Genomic DNA, 21150 nt, shown 5'->3' with positions numbered 1-21150 from the left:
CTGTCTCTGTGATGGACTGGCGACCTGTCCAGGTTGTCCCCCGCCCTCCCCCAACGTGAGCTGGGAGTTCACATGTGCTCAATGTGAGCTTGGCTTCAGCACCCCAGATAAGAATGAATGAATGGCCTCACATCATCAGTGCTACTGCTTCCCCCGTTATTATTCCCACTGATGGTCAGGCTCTACTTCCCCACCGCCTTCCACTGCAGTGTCGCGCCTCTAGCACTGGAAAGCCAAAATACCAGCCCGAGTCCTGACCTAAAAGCGTGCTGTCCAAAGTCCCGAGGTCTGAGATGCGCCTCTTTTTTACGCACGAAATCCAATTAAACTTCACAATTTTGAATTTCAGTGTTTGGGTGAATGGGATTTTTGCCCATCTGTCCATTCCCAGTGCAGAGATACGGGACAGGGAGCGACTCAGCTGTAAAGGCTCCCCTGTACTTACCTCTGGGCATTTATGGTTTTGCTATCACCTACTTGGCACCTGCCTTTAAATAACTAAATAACCCGATAACAGCCATTGTGCACCTGGTCTGTAAGGGATGATGGACACTAAAACCCACAGGCAAGTTTGTATCCGCAGTGTTACTTTTACCGCTACCGGTTTTCACTGTCAGTCCACTTTATTTAACGGATCCGTGCGAGCTGAGGTCCAATAACCTGTAATGATCCGAGCGCACTTCCTCTGAAGTTTACGCTGGTTCTTACACTGTGTGTGTGTGTGAGAGAGAGAGAGACGAAGCGCAGATACTGACAGACAGAAGAAGACAATAAAAGTTTCGTTTTTGCGCCACTTGGGTTGAACTGTGTATGTGTGTGTCAGAGAGAGGGGGGACTTGTGTGTGTGTGTGTGTGTGTGTGTGTGTGTAGGCGGTACGCTGACTTGGGTTGAAAGAGACAGTACCACTACTGGACGCAAGTGAGAGAGCGAGAGAGAAAGAGAGAGACGGGGGGAAGGGGTGGGGGGGGGGGGGGGGGGGGCGCGCACACACACACATACATACACACACACACACACACACACACACACACACACACACACACACACACACACACACACAGAGGAGAGAGCGAGGGAGAGAAAGAGATTACACTTCTGCAGACAGCAGTGCTGGTTGAAAATATGCGAGGCGGATGATTCCTGTGTGAGCAGCAGACTCACCGTCGTGCGTCTTTACGCTCGGAGATCCTCCGGCTCTGCTCTGCTCCCTTCATCTACTCTCTGTCTGTCCCACAGCAGCTTCACCTGCGGAACCACAGCGGAGGACAGCCGAGCTCCTCAGCGGACACTTGGCTGACCGAGAGGCACCGGGACTCCGAGGCGGAGACACACCTCAGTGTACTTTTATCATGGAGGAGAGTCCGGCACAGTAACTTCCAGCCACATCCACACCGGCGGAGAGCGGTGCTCACAATGAGCCGTTAAATTCCTGCTGCCTGAATGGTTCCTCCACAGACCGGACTGACCATCTCCTAACGGCTCGGGAGACGAGCAGAGGCCTTGATTCCTTTATTTCAGCCCTCAGATGGACCGAGTGCCCTCGGCACTGGCTGCTAAGATGCGCTGGATCACGTTGGTGCTTGCCGGCTTGACTTTCTGGGGCAAAGTGACTATTTGTAACTGTTTCGACTACGAGGAGCCAGACTATGACTACTATGAAGAGGGGAGAGCGGAGACCATCGACTACAAAGACCCGTGCAAAGCTGGTGAGTCGGATATTTACTCTGGTCCAGTTTTCTGTTTCATGTACAACATGAGAAAATGCCTCTCCTGGTGCTCACTGTGAGCTGACCGGAGCCAGCGCGACGGCACGTGTATGAGTCTATGAGAGATGACAGGGCGTGCGCGCGCTTTTGCGTGTGTGTGTGTGTGCGCGCGCGCCGGTCCAGATGTCCCTCTGTCCTCAAACTTCACAGCCATTAAGTCAGTGTGTGCATGTGGCGAGCCTGTGGGCGGATGCCACGTGCTGCCTGGTAAAGGTCCACACACGCAAACACTCGTATTCAGCGCGTGCATCACCTGACGGAGAAATTTGGTTCCTTACATTGGAAACAAAAAGAGAAAAAGGACCAGCTGTGCACGCGCGCGTACATGCGTGTGTGTTTGCTTGCTTCCAGATGTTAAATCAACCGTCAACAAAGATGCGAAACAGCTGGACTTAACTGGACAAAAACAATCACACGCGCGCTCTCTCTCACACGCATTTATAGCTTGCGACAAAAAATTGGGAGGACGACAATTACACACTGGCAACTGCCATGTGTGTCCACATGTGCAGTTACAGCTCTAATAATTGCCATCAAACTGCCCACCCTGATGTAAAGTTCCTCACACGCACCAGAAAATGTCATATATCATAGACAATTTGTAGGTGTGTGTGTCATGTGCTGAGCTTTGTACACTCCACCCAAATGAACTCATGCCTTCAACACAAAACCTGGAGATTCACTTCAGCTTTTACACAGGCCTTCCATCAGAGTAACCATCTATTCTACAGTGGACTGCGTTATTTGGTCTCATCTTGCTAACATAGTCTGTGCAGTGCTGGAAAAATCTGAAATGTGTCACAAAGGTGTGATACAGAATCTGAGATTCTGTGCTGGCATCAGAACAATAGCTTTTCCAATGTTTTAAATCAGAACTGCGGCAGCTTGAGGATTTAATGAAGTATGCCAATATTTTTTCAGTTCATCAGTGTGTTTTCTCAGCCACACAAACATTTTGCCTAAATAAACTGCATGTGTCATGATTTGGATCAGTGAACATCTGCACAATGATTGCAGTGAAGAGAACTGAAGCATTTAATGTCAACTCTTGATTGTGGACAATGCTGCATCACCTGTTGGGTCTCTCCTCTCCTCCTCGTCTTCTCTTACCTCTTTACAAGTGTATTACAGGGGAAATATTCTTGTATTGTAAGACCAGTAAGCATCGTCTTCAGTCTTGTTTTTGTTACACCCCTGGTGACTTGGCGTGTCTATGTGCATATGTGATTTAGAACACTTACATCCATGTATGTTTCAATGGGACTTAATGTAGTCTGTGATGACATGTTGGACTGATAAGAACTCCACCCAGAGTATTGCGCTTCCATGTGCTGACCAGCATGCATTCCTCACATACCAAATACACAAACCTGACAGCCTTGGACAGTGGCCACTGTGTGTGTGTTTGCATGTTACAGTACTCTGTGTGGGTAATTTTTATGTTGATACTGCAGTCCCATGACTCTGTGGCTTTTAGTTATGCAAAGAACTCTTAGAGTGTGTGTGTGTGTTTGGACGGGAGCCTGGCAGGTTAAAAGGAGACAGTCTGTCTACATATATTTGAGTAACTGGACGACTCTTGTAGGTTAAAATAACAAGAAGAAAAACCTGGATATTTTATTTGCTGGAAATATCAGTGGATATAAGGAATGCATTTACAGTAGCAAAAACAAACAAACAAACAAACCCCCCTCCAAATTGAAGAGGAATTACCTGGATTTATACATATGCATATATATATTAGTGCAATTATGAAAATAGTCAACCTACTGAATCTACTTGAACGCAAAAATTATTGTGTATTTCCTGACCATATTAAAAGCACTATTTAAACATTCTCAGTGTTGGAAAAAGTAGGGCATACAGAACAGTCGGCATCAAGCTAACTGGAGCTGGGAATCATCAAACCTGGAGAAAACCAGTGAAAAGAGACTGAAGGGTTACTGTCAGAGATGCTTTCAAAGACACTTTTCACAACGAATGTCTCCTCTTGTGAAATAGGCCTCGCGATAATTAGAGCGCTGAGCCAAAGGCCAGTTCTGAGTTCAGCCCTGAATTGATGCTGTAGATTTGTCAAAACTTAGGTTTAACGTTTGTTTTCTCCAACTTCTAAGTGATCAGTTCTTTGTTGTTTGAAATGCGCACACATTGGCATAGAAATCCCACCACCAGCTATGGTTGTTGAAGTGTAATTGCAGAGTAACACAGACGCACTAACACATTAATAGAATTAAAGTTTGCCTGAAGTTTGCCAGAAACCACATTGTTATTCCACTAGATTAATGAAGTGTAATGAAGTGGGAGAAAATGAAAAACTGTGTTGGGCCTAAAACTGGATCTTGATAAGGGGATGAAAAGAGCATCCCAGAGGTGAAGTATGATGGAGGGAGCGTTGTGATTTGAAGCTGCGTCACTACCTCTTGTCCTGGGCAGATGGACAGTGTGGCTGTCTAGAATGATGTAGCATAACCATGACCCTGAACATTGAAACGAATCCAGGACAGAATGACTTCAGACAAATAAAATCAACCATTTGGAGTCAGTCAGAGGCCAGACTGCAATCTAGAAGTGTAACTGTAGAGTGACCTAAAGACAGTTACAACAGACATCTGAATAACAAGGCTGATCTGAAGCTGTTTTTTTTTTTTTGTATTTTTTAAGTCGTGCAAATCTTGTGAGAAACCATTGGAAGCACTTGATTCGGGTTATTGGTGACTTGTTTTACCAATGACAGAATTAAATCCAGGAGTTCACTAAGTTCACTTGTCTGCAAGGCAAATGTTCAATGGGTGTGTTCAATAACTACAACCAAATCTGTGCAATTAAATAAATCAGTTAGCATGTGGCTAAACCTCAGACTAAGGTTTGGACCAGACCACATTTTATGATTCAGTAAATAAACCAGGTAGCTCTAAGGGGTTAACAGACTGTATGCTGCCACACTACCCACTCTAGAGATCTCTATATTTGAAACCTGTTTTATTTATCTATTTATTGATTGATTAAAACTACGTCAGCACATTTTATGGAATGTTTTACTTTTAAGTAGAATTTCTAAAGCTTTGTTTTGCGTTTATAGGATATTTGATATTAGGTCAATGGAGGGGGGGGGGCAACATGTGTTGAAGGTCCCTTTCTGGGGTTGAAAAGGGGAACAGCAGTGTTGGTATGCATGTTTTGTTCAGATTAAATGCAAATCAAATGTCTACCTCTTTTTTTTTTTCAGTTGGACACATTTATGTGTGGTTTGTGTTTTCACACCATCAACCAAGGGACATGCTCCCCAATTCACCATGCGGATATTTGCTGTAGCTACTCTAACACACAACATGTGAAATTGTATCCAGCACACATTTGAAAACTTTCAAAAGCAGGTTTTTGATTTGTTTGCATCTTCACATTAGGCTGGTCTCTCTATCTCTTAATTTTGTGCTCCATCCCATGATGTCTGGATTTACCTTATTTTCGTTCACCTTAATTATTTTTGTCCTCACTTCATGTTTTCTATCATCCAGTCATGTCAAAGCTCCTGAATTACGAACTTTTATTTAGCATGATTGGAATGGACTAGTGCTGAACATGGCTACAGGATTGTTCTGACAGAATATCAATCAGTTGAAAATAATCTCATATAAAATTTAATTTCATTGCTGTTTTGGAGCTTTAGGTCAAATTACAGAACTAGTCCATATGTAGGGCCTCTCATTTATGTTGATTGAACGTGAACGCACTCAAGTCTTTCTCGGAATCGCAAAGATTTAAAAAATGAACAGTCAATTTAATAATTGATCGATTGATTGAATTTATTAATCACAGATTAGTTGTTGTTGTTAAAATGAACAAAGGCAAATTATATCAGTCACTTTATATTATTTTGTATTTACTGTTTTACATGCATTCCTCGCCAACATGGCCTCGTCCCTACACCCCCCATCGCAGTAAGCATACTTACCTACATATATGTGTAACATCTACATGTACATACACAGACATAAACTTCTGAAACGCAACATCTGCACACAAATGAATCAAGCAGTCTGCACATGCACAGTTATAGACAGTTGTATCTGCAGATTCACAACCGAAAGTATTTTCATTGTTTTGTTTGTTTTTTTTTTTCAGATTAACCAGTAATGCAAATAATTATTAGTTGCATCCTTATCATCAACCCATATGGCTGTCAGTGTGTAAAGACTTGGAGGCTGCGTCTTTGTGTGTGCAGCTTGTAAGTAGTGGAAGCGCAGCTCATTCCAGGCCTGACCCTGTGGCATCAATCTGAGTGGTTGGTATTCCGCCTCCTGTTTTTGCTGGGAAAACACAAGGGGAATATTTGGCTGGCTGCTTATCTCCTCCGAGTCCCGCACTGGTAGACAGGAGAACACACACTTCCAGGCCTTTGTGAAGTGATTTCCCCATGTGAACACACAGAGCCACCACATACGCACACACTTGATGCACACACACACGCAGAGCTCCCTCCATTCACCCGCGCTTATCTCTTCCTGGTTGTCTGCATCCTGCTACTCAGCTGGAGATGACACATGCGCGCGCACTCACACAGACACACGCACTCATCGGGATGTGCATGAGCTCCTACGCTCACTCAAGAGTCATTCATGCTTCCTTCCAAATCACTGTTCTCATAAAATGCTCACACATGGAACGAAAACTAAACAAACCTCAGAGTCAGAATGAAGCTGGAGGCCGTCTCTTCAGGAGTGACCTGAGAAGCTGGCTGCTTGTCCTCCTCTTCAAATACAATAGTGGTGTATCAGAGGAATGTATAATAGCAGTATTAGTAACACACAATGTGTATTTTCTCAATGACTCACATCTCTGTGCTCACACATTCCAGTTGAAACCAGAAAAAAATAGTTGTTTTTGCAACTTTGGTAACACTTTCATTTTCAGCCACTTATCTGTCAGGGTCAAGGGCGGGGTCACTCTGGACAGGTTGCCAATCTATCACAGAGCCGACGCATAGAGACAGAAACAAACAACCATTCACACTTACACTCACACCTTCGGGCAATTTAGAGTCACCAATTAACCCTGACTTGCACCCACGCAAACTCACAACCTTCCTGCTGTGGAGCAACAGTGCTCTTTGGTTGATTCACGATAAGTAATTTCACATCTGAGCTCTCATGAAAATAAAAGTGGAGGGCAGGTTAATTAGTCGCTCTAAATATCTGTAGGCGTGACAGGTTTTCTGCCCCGATGTGTTAGCCCTGTGACTGACTGGTGATCCAGGTGGTACCTCATCTGCTGTCAGTTACTCAATGTTAAGTGGTTTTAGCTGATGGATGGATGGATGCATGGATGGGTTGTGTTTTGTTTATTGCTTGAGAGCAAAGAGTTTCATTTCATGAGCACTTAGGTAACATCACAACACAGCTTGCTGGCGAAGCGGGCTGGTCTCTGTTCACATCATCTGAAGCTCACTGATGAAATTTAGCTCTTAGTTCTTGTGGCGTCTCTACTGTTTCTATCAATGACTTGATTAACATATCACATTTAGCTGTTTAAAGTGCCTGGCTTTTGACAGCAAGAAGACCAGCAGACCACCACAGCAAGTTTAATTTCAAACAGTTGTTAGTGTGGCAGCTACAATTTTCTCCAAGAAGACCAGCAGACCACCACAGCAAGTTTAATTTCAAACAGTTGTTAGTGTGGAAGCTACAATTTTCTCCTCTCCTGTGCGTAATTGTCCTGAGTCCCATGAACATGTTCATGTAAGTGCATCTTTGGGGGTTTTCTTCCTATGTAGTTCTCAGTTGGGCCACAACAATTATTTTGCATTTATTCTGAGTACTCGTTTTCCATTACCAAAAAAGAAATAAATCCTTTCAAGCTCTGAACATAAATCACTGATTGACATGTAATATGTGTGTGAACTGAAAACAGGGTTTTTCATGCTCTGTTGAGATCATTGGTTTCTAGCCTGTATTATCTTTGAGACTCTGTATTAAAGCAGAAAATCCAGTAAAGCTTCAAAGAAACGACACAAAACTGGTGTTTTAGTCTTTTCTGAATTCAGGTGTTACCTCAGGGACTGTCAGGTGTTCTCAAAGTTGCTTTGATAAAAGTTAAACTATCACTCTTGTATTATCTGAGTGGACCAAGTGTATCTTAAACAGATGTTAGGGAGTCAGTATGTGCCCATGTATGCTGTATGTGTGTGTTGGCTTCTCAGTCAGAGACTGAAGCCCACCATGTCGTGACAGCAAGCTCTAGCTACTGTTCACCCCTTCCCCCATTCCTCAGTAGGAAGGAAACTAGAGCAATGTGTGTATGTATGTGTGTTTGACACTGTGGCTGAGTTCTGCGTGTGTGTTTGGTGAGAGAGCGAGCGGTCTCACTCATATTATATTAAACAGGATTTTCCCGAGCAGAGTGCTCCTGCCACTGAGCTTCCGAAGTCTTCCTCAGGATTCCCGCCTCAGCACAAACTCTGCGGCCGTGCTGAGAGCCGACTGTTTGTTTTGGAGTGTCATTGTTCCGGAGCTGCAGAAGCCATGAGTCAGCAGCACCGTCACTCTGCCCACCTGCCTTGCAATGCTCAATTATTAAATGTCTGGGTGCTTTTATGTCACCTACCTTTTCCTCAAGGTATTTATAGCTGCAAAAGTCATTCGCAAACACCCATTATTGGCTGAGGAAAAGCCACCGTCTCCTTACAGTCAAACTATTTTCTGAGCTCTTTCAAGGAACCCAGCTGTGACGTAGGGTGACACACTTTAAGCTCAGTCTGCTATTTTATTTCATTCCCATAGAAGAAAAAAATTGTGTTGGAACAAGCAATAATTGTGTGTGATGTAGAAAACTGCTAAAATAATACTAATTATACAGTAGATGCAGGAAAACTGAACCAAATCTGCTTTTATAACAATTGAAGAAAAAAAAAAACCTCCTATATTTCTACTTACTAGGTTCTGTCAGTGATAAAATCGACCCCGTGGTTGGTTGTGTGCTGGCCACAACATTTCAAGGTGTTTGAGTTTATATAAATGCTCACAGAGTTCCTGGTACAGTAGACTGCTCGCGTTTTCCTTTTGAAGCTTATTGTTCTATTACATCATTATATATACATCATTTTTCTAAATCAACTGGGATGCAAATAAGAAACTTAGAAAGTCAGTCATCAAGATGTGTATTATCAAGACATTTAAGCCCAACTGTTGTCATACTTGTTTGGCTCCTTGAACAGAATGACACAATCATTCATGTTGTTATTGTACTTTCTATTTGTGGTCGGTTAGGGTTAGTTAGTGAATGAGGAACCAGCGATATGAAAAAGGTTCAAAGAAGATCATTGCCTATCTGCTGACACTCAAAGAGACGTCCTGTCTGCTTTTAGCCAGTGTGAAACTGGTTAAATGTCACACAACTGTGCCACATTTCATGGCTTAACTTGATTTCTTCATGATCTGAACTCACTCCTCAGAGTATTTACACTGACATCAATGTGATGTCAAACCTTGTTAAAACCAAAAAAAACGTCCTGACATGCACCTGACGCACCAACAGGATGTGAGCAGAACTTGTCCAATCTTCACAAAAATAACTTTCTTATACAACTTCTGTTTGATCTTAGTGTGTTGATGAGCTCAGCCACTTGACTGGGTGCTCACCCAGGGCACCTTTGTAGTAAATTGAAACATGTTTATTTTCCGTCACAATGTCTGTACAAACCCATGACCTACTGGAGAAGAATCTCTGTGTCACGGTAATGTGATTAAGTGTTTACACCAGTGCTGTGTGTGCGTGTGTCATATGATATTATGTTGTTTTCTTTCATACCAAACATGTCTTTGCCTGTCATCTGCCTGCATTCATGCGGCAGACCACCTTTTAAGTGTTATATTCTCTTTACCTTTTACCTGAATATTATAATTATCTACATTTTATTTCAGTTGCACTGCCAAACAGGGGTTGTTTTGTGGAAAGTTTGCTGACAGCAATCTGCACCTATTTCTTTGTATTAGTTCTGATGATTCTTGCCAAAAAAAAAAAAGATGAATGAATGATGAAAGAAGGGAATAGCTCTACTTGGTAACTGATGCGACCTCAGTGACGGTACATTCTTGTTGATTTGATTTTTAATATGATCAGTCTGGGTTCTATTTCTGGGTATTCTGAGATGCCCAGTTGTTTGCCTGACTGCTCTACCATCTGTTTTTATCCGTGTTCATGCATGACAGAATTTTGCCTTACCTAGTCTGCAGACAAACACTGACACACACACAGTTCTGAAAGGTAACCACACTTATGTCCCAATGTAGAGGTGTGTAATTGGGGGTTTGGCAGTGGCCAGGACTGTGTTTAAGTCAGTAAGAATGTATGATTAGTATGTGGCCATTTCTTTGTTTCAGGTTATGTGGACTGTAATGTGACATTACAAAAACACTATCCTCAACTGCTTTGCTTCAACATCTGTTGTAAAAAAAAAATGGTGATAAAAGTCAAAACTATGCTTGTCTATTCTTCAAAGTTGGTCATTGGCATCGTTTCAGTTCAGTCATCTTTTGTCAGTCATTTGTGATTGTACATTAACACATACTATCTTTTGTTCATGATTATTTCATTGTGTGTCAGAAATTGAGGTTTCTTCCTTTGTCTCTTTTGCACACCAACATATATGAGGGTGGAGGCATGAACTTTTTTAACCTGGATTTGGCTTCTACATTTTAAACATTTTTCCTCTAAACCCACTTTGCTGACCAGTGACGTTATTCACTCCAGCATATCTTCACATGTCAACGCCTTACACAGCGAAGCAACAAATCATTATTCCATCATGGAATGCTCGCAAAAGAATGCACTGCAATCTCTGTTTTAAAGTGATAGTTTTCTCCTCAATGGACAATAGATATAGTTATTTTAGATCTTGGTAGTATTTAAAACAATCACAGAAACCACTCGCTTGAGATAATTCAGCTCAGTAGCCCTGCGATTTGCTTAACCTCACTATATATGTCCAGTTTGATTGTGCCAAAACAGAGGAGTGCTCTCCTTACGGAGGTTGAGGTTTCTGGATGAATGTTCACAGATCTGCAATTAGGGTTTAAAATTTAAGTTAACTGTAACCATAATCTTTCCCTAACTTTAATCATCATATAGAAGTAAAAACTCATAGCTTAAGAAATAGTATTGATCATAAAAAACCAGGCAAAATCAGAACTTCCTTCTTTCACCATTCTTTCAGAGTTAAAGGGTGGTATTTTTTTGTTTCGTTTGAAGACACATGGCAGCACATTGTAAAGACCTTCTATCCTAGCCGCATAACAACCCCACTGCTCCTGCGCATTCATTCATTCATTCATCTTCATCCGCCTTATCTGTTTCCAGGTCGCAGGGCTGCTGGAGCCAGTCCCAGCTCACGTTGGGCGAGAAACAGGGTACACCCTGGACAGGTCCACCATACAGTCCATCATACAAGGACAAACAGAGACAAACAACCACTCACGCTCACATTCACACCTACGGTCAATTTAGAGTCTCCAGTTAACCTAGACATGCATGTGTTTGGACAGTGGGAGGAAACCTCTTATTGTGGGGAGACAGCGCTAACCACTACGCCACCGTGCTGCCCTGGTCCTGCGTATATACATTCCAATGTCTTGCTTTGGAAATTTTGTTGATTTGAAGACTTTAGGAATTTTTCACAATGCTGATGTTGGAGAAAAGAGCTTCTGTTGGTAGAATGGCTGTTAATGCACTGGTGCTGTTGGCGTTCAAGAGGTAAAACCCAAGTCTAATGCTGATGCAATCCATTGGACTAATTTGTTGATTGAAGGATGAGAAAGAGCCTGTTCCTCTGCAATATGTTGCTGCCAATACTTGAAATGGTGGTCTGAAGTAAATGTTGGATTGATATGCCAATAAGCAACTGGAACATGAAATGAGACAAGCAAAAGATTAGGCGGTCAATCTATTAGGCTGGGAACCAATGGGAGCTGTGATAGAGCAGGTCTGACCTGACCTAAACTCACAAGCTTCACAATGTTGTGCATTAGGACTGAGTCAGCAGTGGTGTATTATGGAAAACAGAAGACTGTTCGAAGCAAACTGTCCATGCAGGCTGCCTGCCAGGAAAGTATAGATTTTTTTCTTTTCAACTGATGTTGTGATACTTGATGTCTAAACTTGACAAAAAGAGAATTCACTGAAAAGCTATGAATTCAAGACATTTTATTACTATTATTATTGCCTCTCTCTTTCAAAGATTATCATCTCCCATCACAGTCAATGTGATGTTCTTCTCCTTAATTAATGCCCAAGAGATCTCATCTCACATCACCTAATTTTCAAGCACTATTCCTTTTATACTAACCAATCCTCTTCATCCTTCAAAGCCGCTCTATAACTACATATCCCTGATACCCATTTACTCCCCCCCAGCCGGTGCACCATGGGTGACAGGACCTTTTAGAGGAGCAGGCCATAACCTCTGGAATGCTCCCCCTTAGGGTGTGCACTGGTGCACATCTGCTTCTTTTAAATCACAAGTGAAAACTCACTCGTTTAGGCTGGCCTTCCTCAATGCTTCATACAGCGTGTGTGGAACAACATATGTCATCATTATTATTCTAAATTGCAACCATCTCTTGTTCTTAGAGGCAGGAGTGTTTAGTCGTGAGAGATTTTAGGGTCACTTCAGTGGCTCTCTCACTTGGTTTGTATGCTGTGTGTTTTGATGTCTTGCACACTTTTTGAGTCTGGGTAGTTCCTTTGCCTAACTGTGACTGTTTGCAGCACCAGCTCACAAAGTGTTTACAATTATTAATTTCTGAGGAAAATGTTGCAACAGGGCCGAGATAAAGCTCTTTTTAATATTGCAGTATGTTCACAGTTTCAGTTATATGCACTATAATAATATCACAAAAGTAGATCTGCTCATGCAGGTGCATGTATTCACACACATGCATGTGTATGCACATCTCAGCCCACCTACAGTGTGACCTTATATTTGCTAAATGAGAAGCTTAGTGAGGTGTGTGTGTGTGTGTGTGTCTGTTGGGTGCACCCCAGTGACTACAGCATGAATGCATAATTCTCGACTGTATTGAGGTTTGGTGTCTAAAAAATGTCCAAAGGTAAATAAAAAGCTACACAATTAAAAGTCAAAAACAATATGGGAGATGAAAAACAATATTGTTTATGTTTAATATTTTGTCATGAATGCACAAAGATGTGTTCATGGGAAAAACCTAATTCATCTATCAATTCATGCATCACCCTGCAAACTGTGACTAGTTTAGAACCACTAAGAAGACACTAAAGCTGCACAAACTGCACACAAATATTCCTACCATCAGAATCAGAATGTAAAATATACTATGACAAAAGCTGGTCATGCAAATTGACTTTAAACGTTGAAAAATATAAATAGTTGTCTAATTAGTTTGCCAGGTCAAAATTAAGTCCAGAAGTACAGTGTTTCATGATCTGAGCATGGTCACACAGAGGTAATGTGTATGTTAAATATTTGTTAAGATGCCGCAGCATGAACTTGCAGTAAGCCGACATTTGTCCTGTCTGTCTTGATCAGTAGGGTTCAAACTGGTCTACTCACTGTCAGGACAGCCAGTATGGTGGGAAGTGCTGGATGCGTGTGAAGGAAGTTTGTTTGGTGCATTAGTACTGTGTGTGTGTGTGACTGTCTTTGTTTGTGTGTGCTGGTGTGTGTGTGTGTTTGCTGCAGTGCCCCTGCTGAAGGGCATGCAGTAAGGCTCTGGTCAGCATGATGTAGGTCTCCTGGGACTTCCTGGGGTTTTTGGATCAATACTTTTCCTCCTGCATCTCCCTGCCTTACTGTCCTTAGCCCTCCTCACGCACTGGCTCGACTTTGGGCTATTTGTGGTATCTCTATGGATTAACAAGCCCCCAACAATCAATGGGATAAACTTACTATTACTTTACTCTCTGTTTGCTCTTCTCGCTTTGTTTCTCTGCTTGTGTCAGCTCCTTTTTTTTTTTTTTTTTTGAAATTTAGTCCTTGTACTTTACCTTGTCCTGAAATATCCATAAGTGTGAATTCGATGCATTGCAATGAAACCCTCACCACCCTAAACAAAAACCAAAGCCAAAGTAATGTCTCCAAATGCTCTAAATGCAGGTGAAGTGTGATATGTTCTATGTTTGAAGTGGCAGTTTCCGATGGTGTAAGCGTTTTGGGTTGTTGTTTTGTTTTGGTTTTTTTTTTGCAGCCATGTGACGTCTTTGTTTTATTGATTACTGTGACACTGCTCATGCTGTGGACACAGTAGAGAGGGTTTTCTGCATAAAATGTGTTGCTCACAGTACAATTTGGTGTCAGAAATAACATTTGTACCAGAGTTTGTTGAAACTAAGTTTTAGTTCAAGTGCTGGTGTAACAAGGTTATTTTTGAAGCTTTATATGGCAGCTCACACCCACACAAACCACTTCTGAATCGAATAAACCTCTTTTATGCTTCACAATTGGACTCTGTCTTAAAGTTTTTTATGTAAAGAAGCTCTTCAGAATAGATGCATCAGATGTAATAGTAAATAGATCACAGCAGCTCCACCCTGGAGATCAGACATTATTCTCATGTCTTTCTAATCAAATGTCATACACCACCAACACACACTCATAGTCTGTATCTGATGTCATGATTTGTAAACCATCTGCGGTCATTGTGGTTTGCTCCTCTCTCCAACAATAGCAAAGAGTTGAGCACAATGGCACCCTGACCTCCCATTTCCTTTAGTGGCAATCCTAATTAGCTAAGTGACAAGCTTCTCCCATGCCATTGTTAACGTATCGGTGTCTTGAGTCCCCTTAGAGGGCAATAACGTTGCTCAGTTAATCACGTAGTGATGATTATCGTTCGGTTGCTCATTGTTTGAGGCTGTGAGAGATACTGTAGATATGAAGGGAGCGAGAGAGAAGGTGTGTGGGGGGGTGTAATAAGGGAGTCAAGATGGGCATAGAGTTAAGATGGTGGATGAGGTTGATTGAGACATTGAGTTGAACGCATCAGTTTTGTAGCTTGAAAGGAACCTGGTTGCTACGGGAAGACTAGCATATGTTTGGACGTCCCAGATAATATAATTTTGAATCAGAAATAAAAAAATAACATTTATATTAATGTATTAACATCTCGAAAAACCTAAATTTTAATGCAGCAGTGGGCTCAGAAGGAAGGAGGAAGTGGTTGAGACAAACATGCCCCCTGCACTCTCTCAGTAATAGTAATTAGTTCATTTTGGATTTTTGATTGAGGAGAAAAACTACAGTGACTCCTTTCTGTGGTATGATGGTGAAGTTATAACTTAATTACCGGAGGATTCAGTTAATGTGACAGCTTCTCCACGAAAGACAAAGACAAACACCTGCACTACTTCCTGGTGTGTGAACTGCACCACGGCTACACTTGTGTGACATCTATACTGCTCCTATAATGCACAATGAGGGTTGTGTGGTCAAAAAGTTTGTTCTGAACAAACTGAAAAGGAAATAAATCTTTACCTTAACGTCTCGCAAAAAACTCCAGTTGCATTATGTGGGAGTCTGTTGGATTTCAATCTGATCTGATCTTTTCTTTTGCTATTATGGTCAAATTCAGATGAAAAAAATGGCAGAACATAAAGCCCAGATTTAAGATTAGGTGCATTTCATTTGTACCGCCATCACTACACTATACTATAACTATACTATACACTATAACTAACGTAAAAAACCAGTAGAAAATAAATCCCTCTCATGACAACAGCTTGTTGCTTGTGTGGTTCGTATGTCTGTGCTATTAAATCTAAGACTTTAATTTGCTTTTCATCTGCTTATATTACAGATTGGAAAACTTCAAGTTCTACTTCAAGTTCTACTTGAACTAAATTTCAATTATCTGCCACACTTTTGGCACTTCTTATGACGGGGAGTTTATTAAAAAGGGATTGATGAAGGGTTGATATATATTGTAATATAATGACAGATGTGATGATGATGATGATGATGATGATCTGGCTTCAGTGATAGTGCTAACTGGGATCTCTTCTCCTATTTCCAGCTGTGTTCTGGGGCGACATTGCATTAGATGAGGAGGACCTGCGAATGTTCCAGATCGACAGGACGATAGACCTCACGCAGCACACACACATGCATACACATGCCCAGCAGGGCCACACATCTGGTGAGTGGACGTGACCATCTCACTCTTGCTGTATAATCATCATGTAATATTTCCTCTGAAACTCTCTCATCACAACATCAGCGGCACAGTAAAGCAACTCGAAGAGGAAGGAAGTAGAGAGTGGGGCACCTGAGGATATCACCATTTATTATTATACTTTCTTTTATGTTTTCTCTCTTGGCACTTTGTGTGTGTGTGTGCGTGTCAGGTGGCCTGGAGGAACATGAAGTTGGAAAGAAGAGCAGTTCACTGTATCTGCTGTTGGAAAGAATACGTAGATTTGGCTTTGGTAAGGACCTCAATACAACCATGTGCTTTGATCTGTGTTTCCAAAAACACAACTGAAAGAACCCCACTAGTGATTCTTAATGTTTTGGCAAATTAACTACCGACCAAGAAAATGTTTTACATTACTGCACTTACTTTCCAAGCATCCCATTGTGGCGTCATGAATCGTGTGTAGGGTCACTGGTTCCAATTAATTCCAGTCCAGTTTATAAAAAGCAGCTTTTCTGCACGAACTTTAAGATCAGTTTTTTTTGTTAATCCTCTGCTGTCTTGCAACCATGCAAACGTCTGTGACAGATGATGAAATTTTTATTGTGACATATGATCGTCCCAAACAAGTAATATTTCTTGTCTTTGTGCTTTTCAGCTGCAATGAAAGACAAGGCAATGTTTTGGATCATATAATTACAATGACAAATAGTTTGAAACTAAACACGTTTACTTGGAAAAGTTCATTGATAAGTTCAGGAAACAAATGTCCCATTTTGTCTCCCTATATGTATTTATGCATATGTGTGTATATATATATATATATATATATATATATACATACATATATAAATATATATATATAGAACCTGTATTACTGCAGCAACATAAAAACTACACCCTGTAGGTCTTTGGAAATAACTTCAAAGTAACTGCAAACGCTGTGTTTGCACACTCAAGTGACATGATTATTCAGTCATGGCTGCTTGGAGTGAATGCAACATTGATGACAAATTATGAGTGTCACTAGCCTCGTTGGATTCATTTTGTAATGTCACAACTGCCTTTGCTGTCCCTTGGCCGTAGTAATTTCTGGAAATAGCCGCCTGCAGTAGGTAGTAAATTATCTGCTTCCTGTTTATTTCATAGACATGCATGTCTAGAAGAGTTTTCAGTTTTAATGTGGCGTAAAATGTACTGGTGTTTGCCAAGAGTCTCAGACTTTTGCACAAAGTGAAGCTGCTTTTAGGGCACAAGGGTCTAATTTTTATAGTGTGAATATAGTTAAATCATTGAAACCATTCGTTCTTTTAAGCTTAATTTAACAGAGAATGACTGTTTCATTAAGTGAGTGTATTTTGTTGGTGTGAAAATCAAACCTGAAGTTCAAATCCTAAAGAAGGCTAGTAGTGATTTTTATTGTAGTTATTCTTTCTACTACAAGTGTTACTGGATATTTCTAGATTTATATCGTTCCCCTTATAGGCCTTTCAAAGCAGGTAAGTTGAACCAGATCTACATACTCTACTGAAGCATCATCACACAGCATCTGTAAATCAAATGTTTGGTTCAAACAACTAGCAGAACTATTTCTGTTTTAGGTTTATTGTGCTGATCTTAGAGCACACTCTGACTTGCCACCTTTTAATAAGAAATGATGTAATGTAATAATATTAAGGTACATTTATCAACTGATATTTATAATAATGATAATATGTATGTGATAATGATAATGATAATATTTCAGTAATTATTTCTGTTTGAATCTTGTATTAAGTTTAGTTTCTCTTCCCACTTAGACTATCTCCCCAAGAATGCCAGCAAGGATACTGCCACTTCCAAGAGCCAAACTGGGAAAGCTGGAAGAGCTGGAAGCATTGTGAAGAGCCGTATTCCTCGAGCAGCCACATCCCGAGCTGAGAGGATATGGCCCGGAGGAGTCATACCCTACGTCATAGGAGGAAACTTCACTGGTAAGCAACTCCACTGGACAGTTGCCCAAACTGCTCAGCAGTAAAATATACACCGACTGCGATTGTGTAAAAGTAGGATGTGAAATGTGTGTGTTTCAGGCAGTCAAAGGGCCATGTTCAAGCAGGCCATGCGTCACTGGGAGAAACAGACGTGCGTAACTTTCATTGAGAAGACAGACGAGGAAAGCTACATAGTGTTCACCTACAGACCTTGCGGGTGAGTTTAGACGGTTTCTTTGTACATGTGTGATTGTGTTTGTGATTGTTTGTGCTCCTAGAGGTCCGTAGTGACCTTGTCACAGCGAGAGACGATATGGTCACTCAACAATGGCTCCACTTCCCTTCCTGTCCTCCTCCTATTTCCCCATCCCACCAATCACGCTGCTACGTTTAAGTGTTTGCATGTTGGTACAGTTTTTTGTTTTTTTTTTCATAGAAGTGCATTGTTCTATTGAGTGGCAGCACGGTGGGGCCAGAGTGTGTTTGTACAGTGGTGGTGCTTCGCTGGTTAAGTGGTGTAAACCACAAAACTATATTTATTTCAAATGCATTTATCAGACAAAAATGCTGGTTCTAGGTTTTCATAAAGTCAGGCTGAGGCTGCTGCTTGTAATTACAGTAAGTAGAGTAGAGTGGAGTAAATAAAGTAATAAGAAAAACTAAATAAAATAGAAAAAAATAAAATGTATGTGAATACAAGTATTTAATATAAGTACTGAAGTTTGATATTAGCACTGAAAGTCCTGGTTTAAATCTTTTTTTAGGGGGGCTATATCTTTGGTCAGAACCCTTTTTTATTTTTCTTTTTCGTTTTTAATGTTTAACATGTAGTTTAGATATTTCTTAAAATGAAGTACACGTTTTTGTAGAAATACTTTATTATTTTATGTCTCAAACTAATTATCAAGATAAACATTTTCAAGTAATTCTCTGACCTAAATGGACTGGACAATGGTAGTATAACGGAGAATAGTTTACAATCTTCTACAATAATATTTGATTTCTGACAAAGATCTAAAATAATCATCAGAACATAGAACTGTAACTGTGAATACTGTGACAAAATTATTGTTGGAACAAGGGACAGTTCCGTTCTTTTGCCTTTATATTTCCTGTTTCCTGTTGAATCGTTTCCTAAGATGTGCATACCTCTGTTTTTCATTTTAATACATAGTTTCACAAAATAATTTCATGATGTTGCAGCTGTAGGTCATTTAGGAAATGGATTTTTAAATGTGGATACCTGCAGGCATTCAGATGAGCCACAGATCTGCATGTTAACTGATGATGCCTGTTGTCTCTGTGATAGGCTTCCTGCATCAGAGATTAGACACTTTAATCTGATGTATAAATACCCTTCAGCTTGGATTTGAGAGGTGTGTGAAACAGAGACAGACAGAAAAGAGATACAAAAGCAAAGTTCTGCTAGTGTAAATACAAATACAGTATATATATTTTACCTGTTGTGTTATGCCTGTGCATGTGTGTGTGTGTGTGTGTGTGTGTGTGTGTGAAGTAGTATTGATACTGGTGCTGCAAATGCGGAAAGAACACTCTCATGTCACTCCAGTGACTCCTGATCCTTACCCTGCAATCAGCTCACTGGATAACTTTAATCAGATTTGTTAGCCTGGCACGGATGTCTCAGCTAACCCGAAAGAGAGAATGTGTGTGTGTGTGTGTGTGTATGTGTGTTTTGTGAGTAGCGATATGTGAATTCTCACAGTTTATACACTTTGGGTTATGAAATTGCAGTGTTATTGGAACACTGTATGTAAACAGATCCTGCTGCTTTTCCTCTGGTAGATGTAGTAGGTGGCAGGAAATCCTGAAAAATCTGTGTTTTTCTGTATGTGTGTGCGTAATCAGTGTAAATTGAATACAACAATGCTAATGCTTTTTCCATTGCCAAATCTGTAGTAAATGTCATCCGCCTGTCTCCCTACTATCAACTTTCTACTAATCCTTATTAGGTGTTGTTCCTATGTGGGTCGTCGTGGCAACGGGCCCCAGGCCATCTCCATCGGCAAGAACTGTGACAAGTTTGGCATCGTGGTGCATGAACTGGGCCACGTCATCGGCTTCTGGCACGAGCACACGCGGCCTGACCGTGACGATCACGTGACCATAATCCGGGATAACATCCAACCAGGTGAGGCAAGAGATGTGACCAAAGGTGCAACGATTTTTCTGCTTGACTCATTCAGTGTTGTCTCTATCTGGAGACAAGTAAGATGTGTAGCTCTCTGTTCAATTTCACACCTGTATCCACCTCTGTGTGAGTGTGAATGAGGCTTTTAATAACTGTGAAGACACCTAAGACCACAGAGTGGAGACCACTTCTTCTCCCATACACACTCCTGTGCAGGACCACAACACATTCAACATCTAACAGCTGTTAAACCAAATGGCGTATCAGCGTGTCAGAACTGACCTAAAGTTTTGCCTTTAAAGTGCCTAAAATCTCTTCAGTGTTGGCTAAAGAATGCGAGTGTGAATGCATAATTAAAATAAAAAAATCATAATTAAAATAATTAAGTTCAATATGTGACAAAAGAAAAGTTTCCCATGCTGCTGTCTGTGTGCTTGTGTTTGTGTTGTATTGTTTATTCCCAGGCCAGGAGTATAACTTCCTCAAGATGGAGCCTGGCGAGGTCAACTCTCTTGGGGAACCATATGATTTTGATAGCATCATGCACTACGCCAGGAACACCTTCTCACGGTAACAAACAGAAAAATCTCATTGGCAGACTTAATTGAATTTCACTTCAGCATCTGCTCTGAATTTCATGAAACTTGTTATAGAGTAAAACAAAATAATACATGAGCCACTCATGACCATTATCAGCATTTTAATTCTTAATTCTATTCATCCTTGCACATTGTTGCTCCTTGAATAAAAAACACTATATTAAAATATTGTCTTACAGTAACATGGAAAACATCAAAAACAGAGCAGGTGTTTTACCCCATAGAGAGTAATGAAGGTGGAATAGAGGAAATAGTGGGAAAGTGAGATTGTACAATTACTATTCAAACAATATAATTTTGGCGTGTGCAAAGTCAAGCTTTTGGGCAAGGCTTAGCTTGCCATTCTTTATAATAATAATAATAATAATAATAATAATAATAATAATAATAATAATAAAAAAAAGACGAGGTATCCAAGAAAATAATACGTCAAAGATAGTTCAGGTTCTCAATTGTTTTGGGGTTACTTTGCTGCTTCTGGAATTAGAGGGCCTGGTTCCCTG

At 40.9% G+C, this 21150-nt stretch overlaps 1 protein-coding gene across 3 annotated transcripts in view; it reads left to right on the top strand.

The window, feature by feature from the left end:
- Positions 1 to 1049: 1049 nt before the first annotated feature.
- The window catches only part of tll1 (tolloid-like 1), a 45226-nt gene continuing 25125 nt past the window's right edge, over positions 1050 to 21150 (top strand). For 2 of the 3 annotated variants that reach the window (XM_029497772.1, XM_029497754.1), the window contains exons 1-7: positions 1050 to 1707; positions 15804 to 15926; positions 16135 to 16215; positions 17723 to 17896; positions 17996 to 18113; positions 19870 to 20048; positions 20513 to 20618. In XM_029497772.1, the coding sequence (XP_029353632.1) occupies positions 1527 to 1707; positions 15804 to 15926; positions 16135 to 16215; positions 17723 to 17896; positions 17996 to 18113; positions 19870 to 20048; positions 20513 to 20618 (962 nt within the window). In that variant the 5' untranslated portion in view covers positions 1050 to 1526. Of the gene's footprint in view, positions 1708 to 15803; positions 15927 to 16134; positions 16240 to 17722; positions 17897 to 17995; positions 18114 to 19869; positions 20049 to 20512; positions 20619 to 21150 lie in introns of all 3 variants that reach the window. The other variant, XM_029497764.1, reaches the window with a different exon arrangement.

The sequence above is a fragment of the Echeneis naucrates genome, chromosome 1, assembly GCF_900963305.1.
Source record: "Echeneis naucrates chromosome 1, fEcheNa1.1, whole genome shotgun sequence".
NCBI lineage: Eukaryota > Metazoa > Chordata > Actinopteri > Carangiformes > Echeneidae > Echeneis > Echeneis naucrates.
The sequence above is the reverse complement of the archived record's forward strand: the minus strand, read 5'-3'. Positions and strand labels throughout refer to the sequence as shown.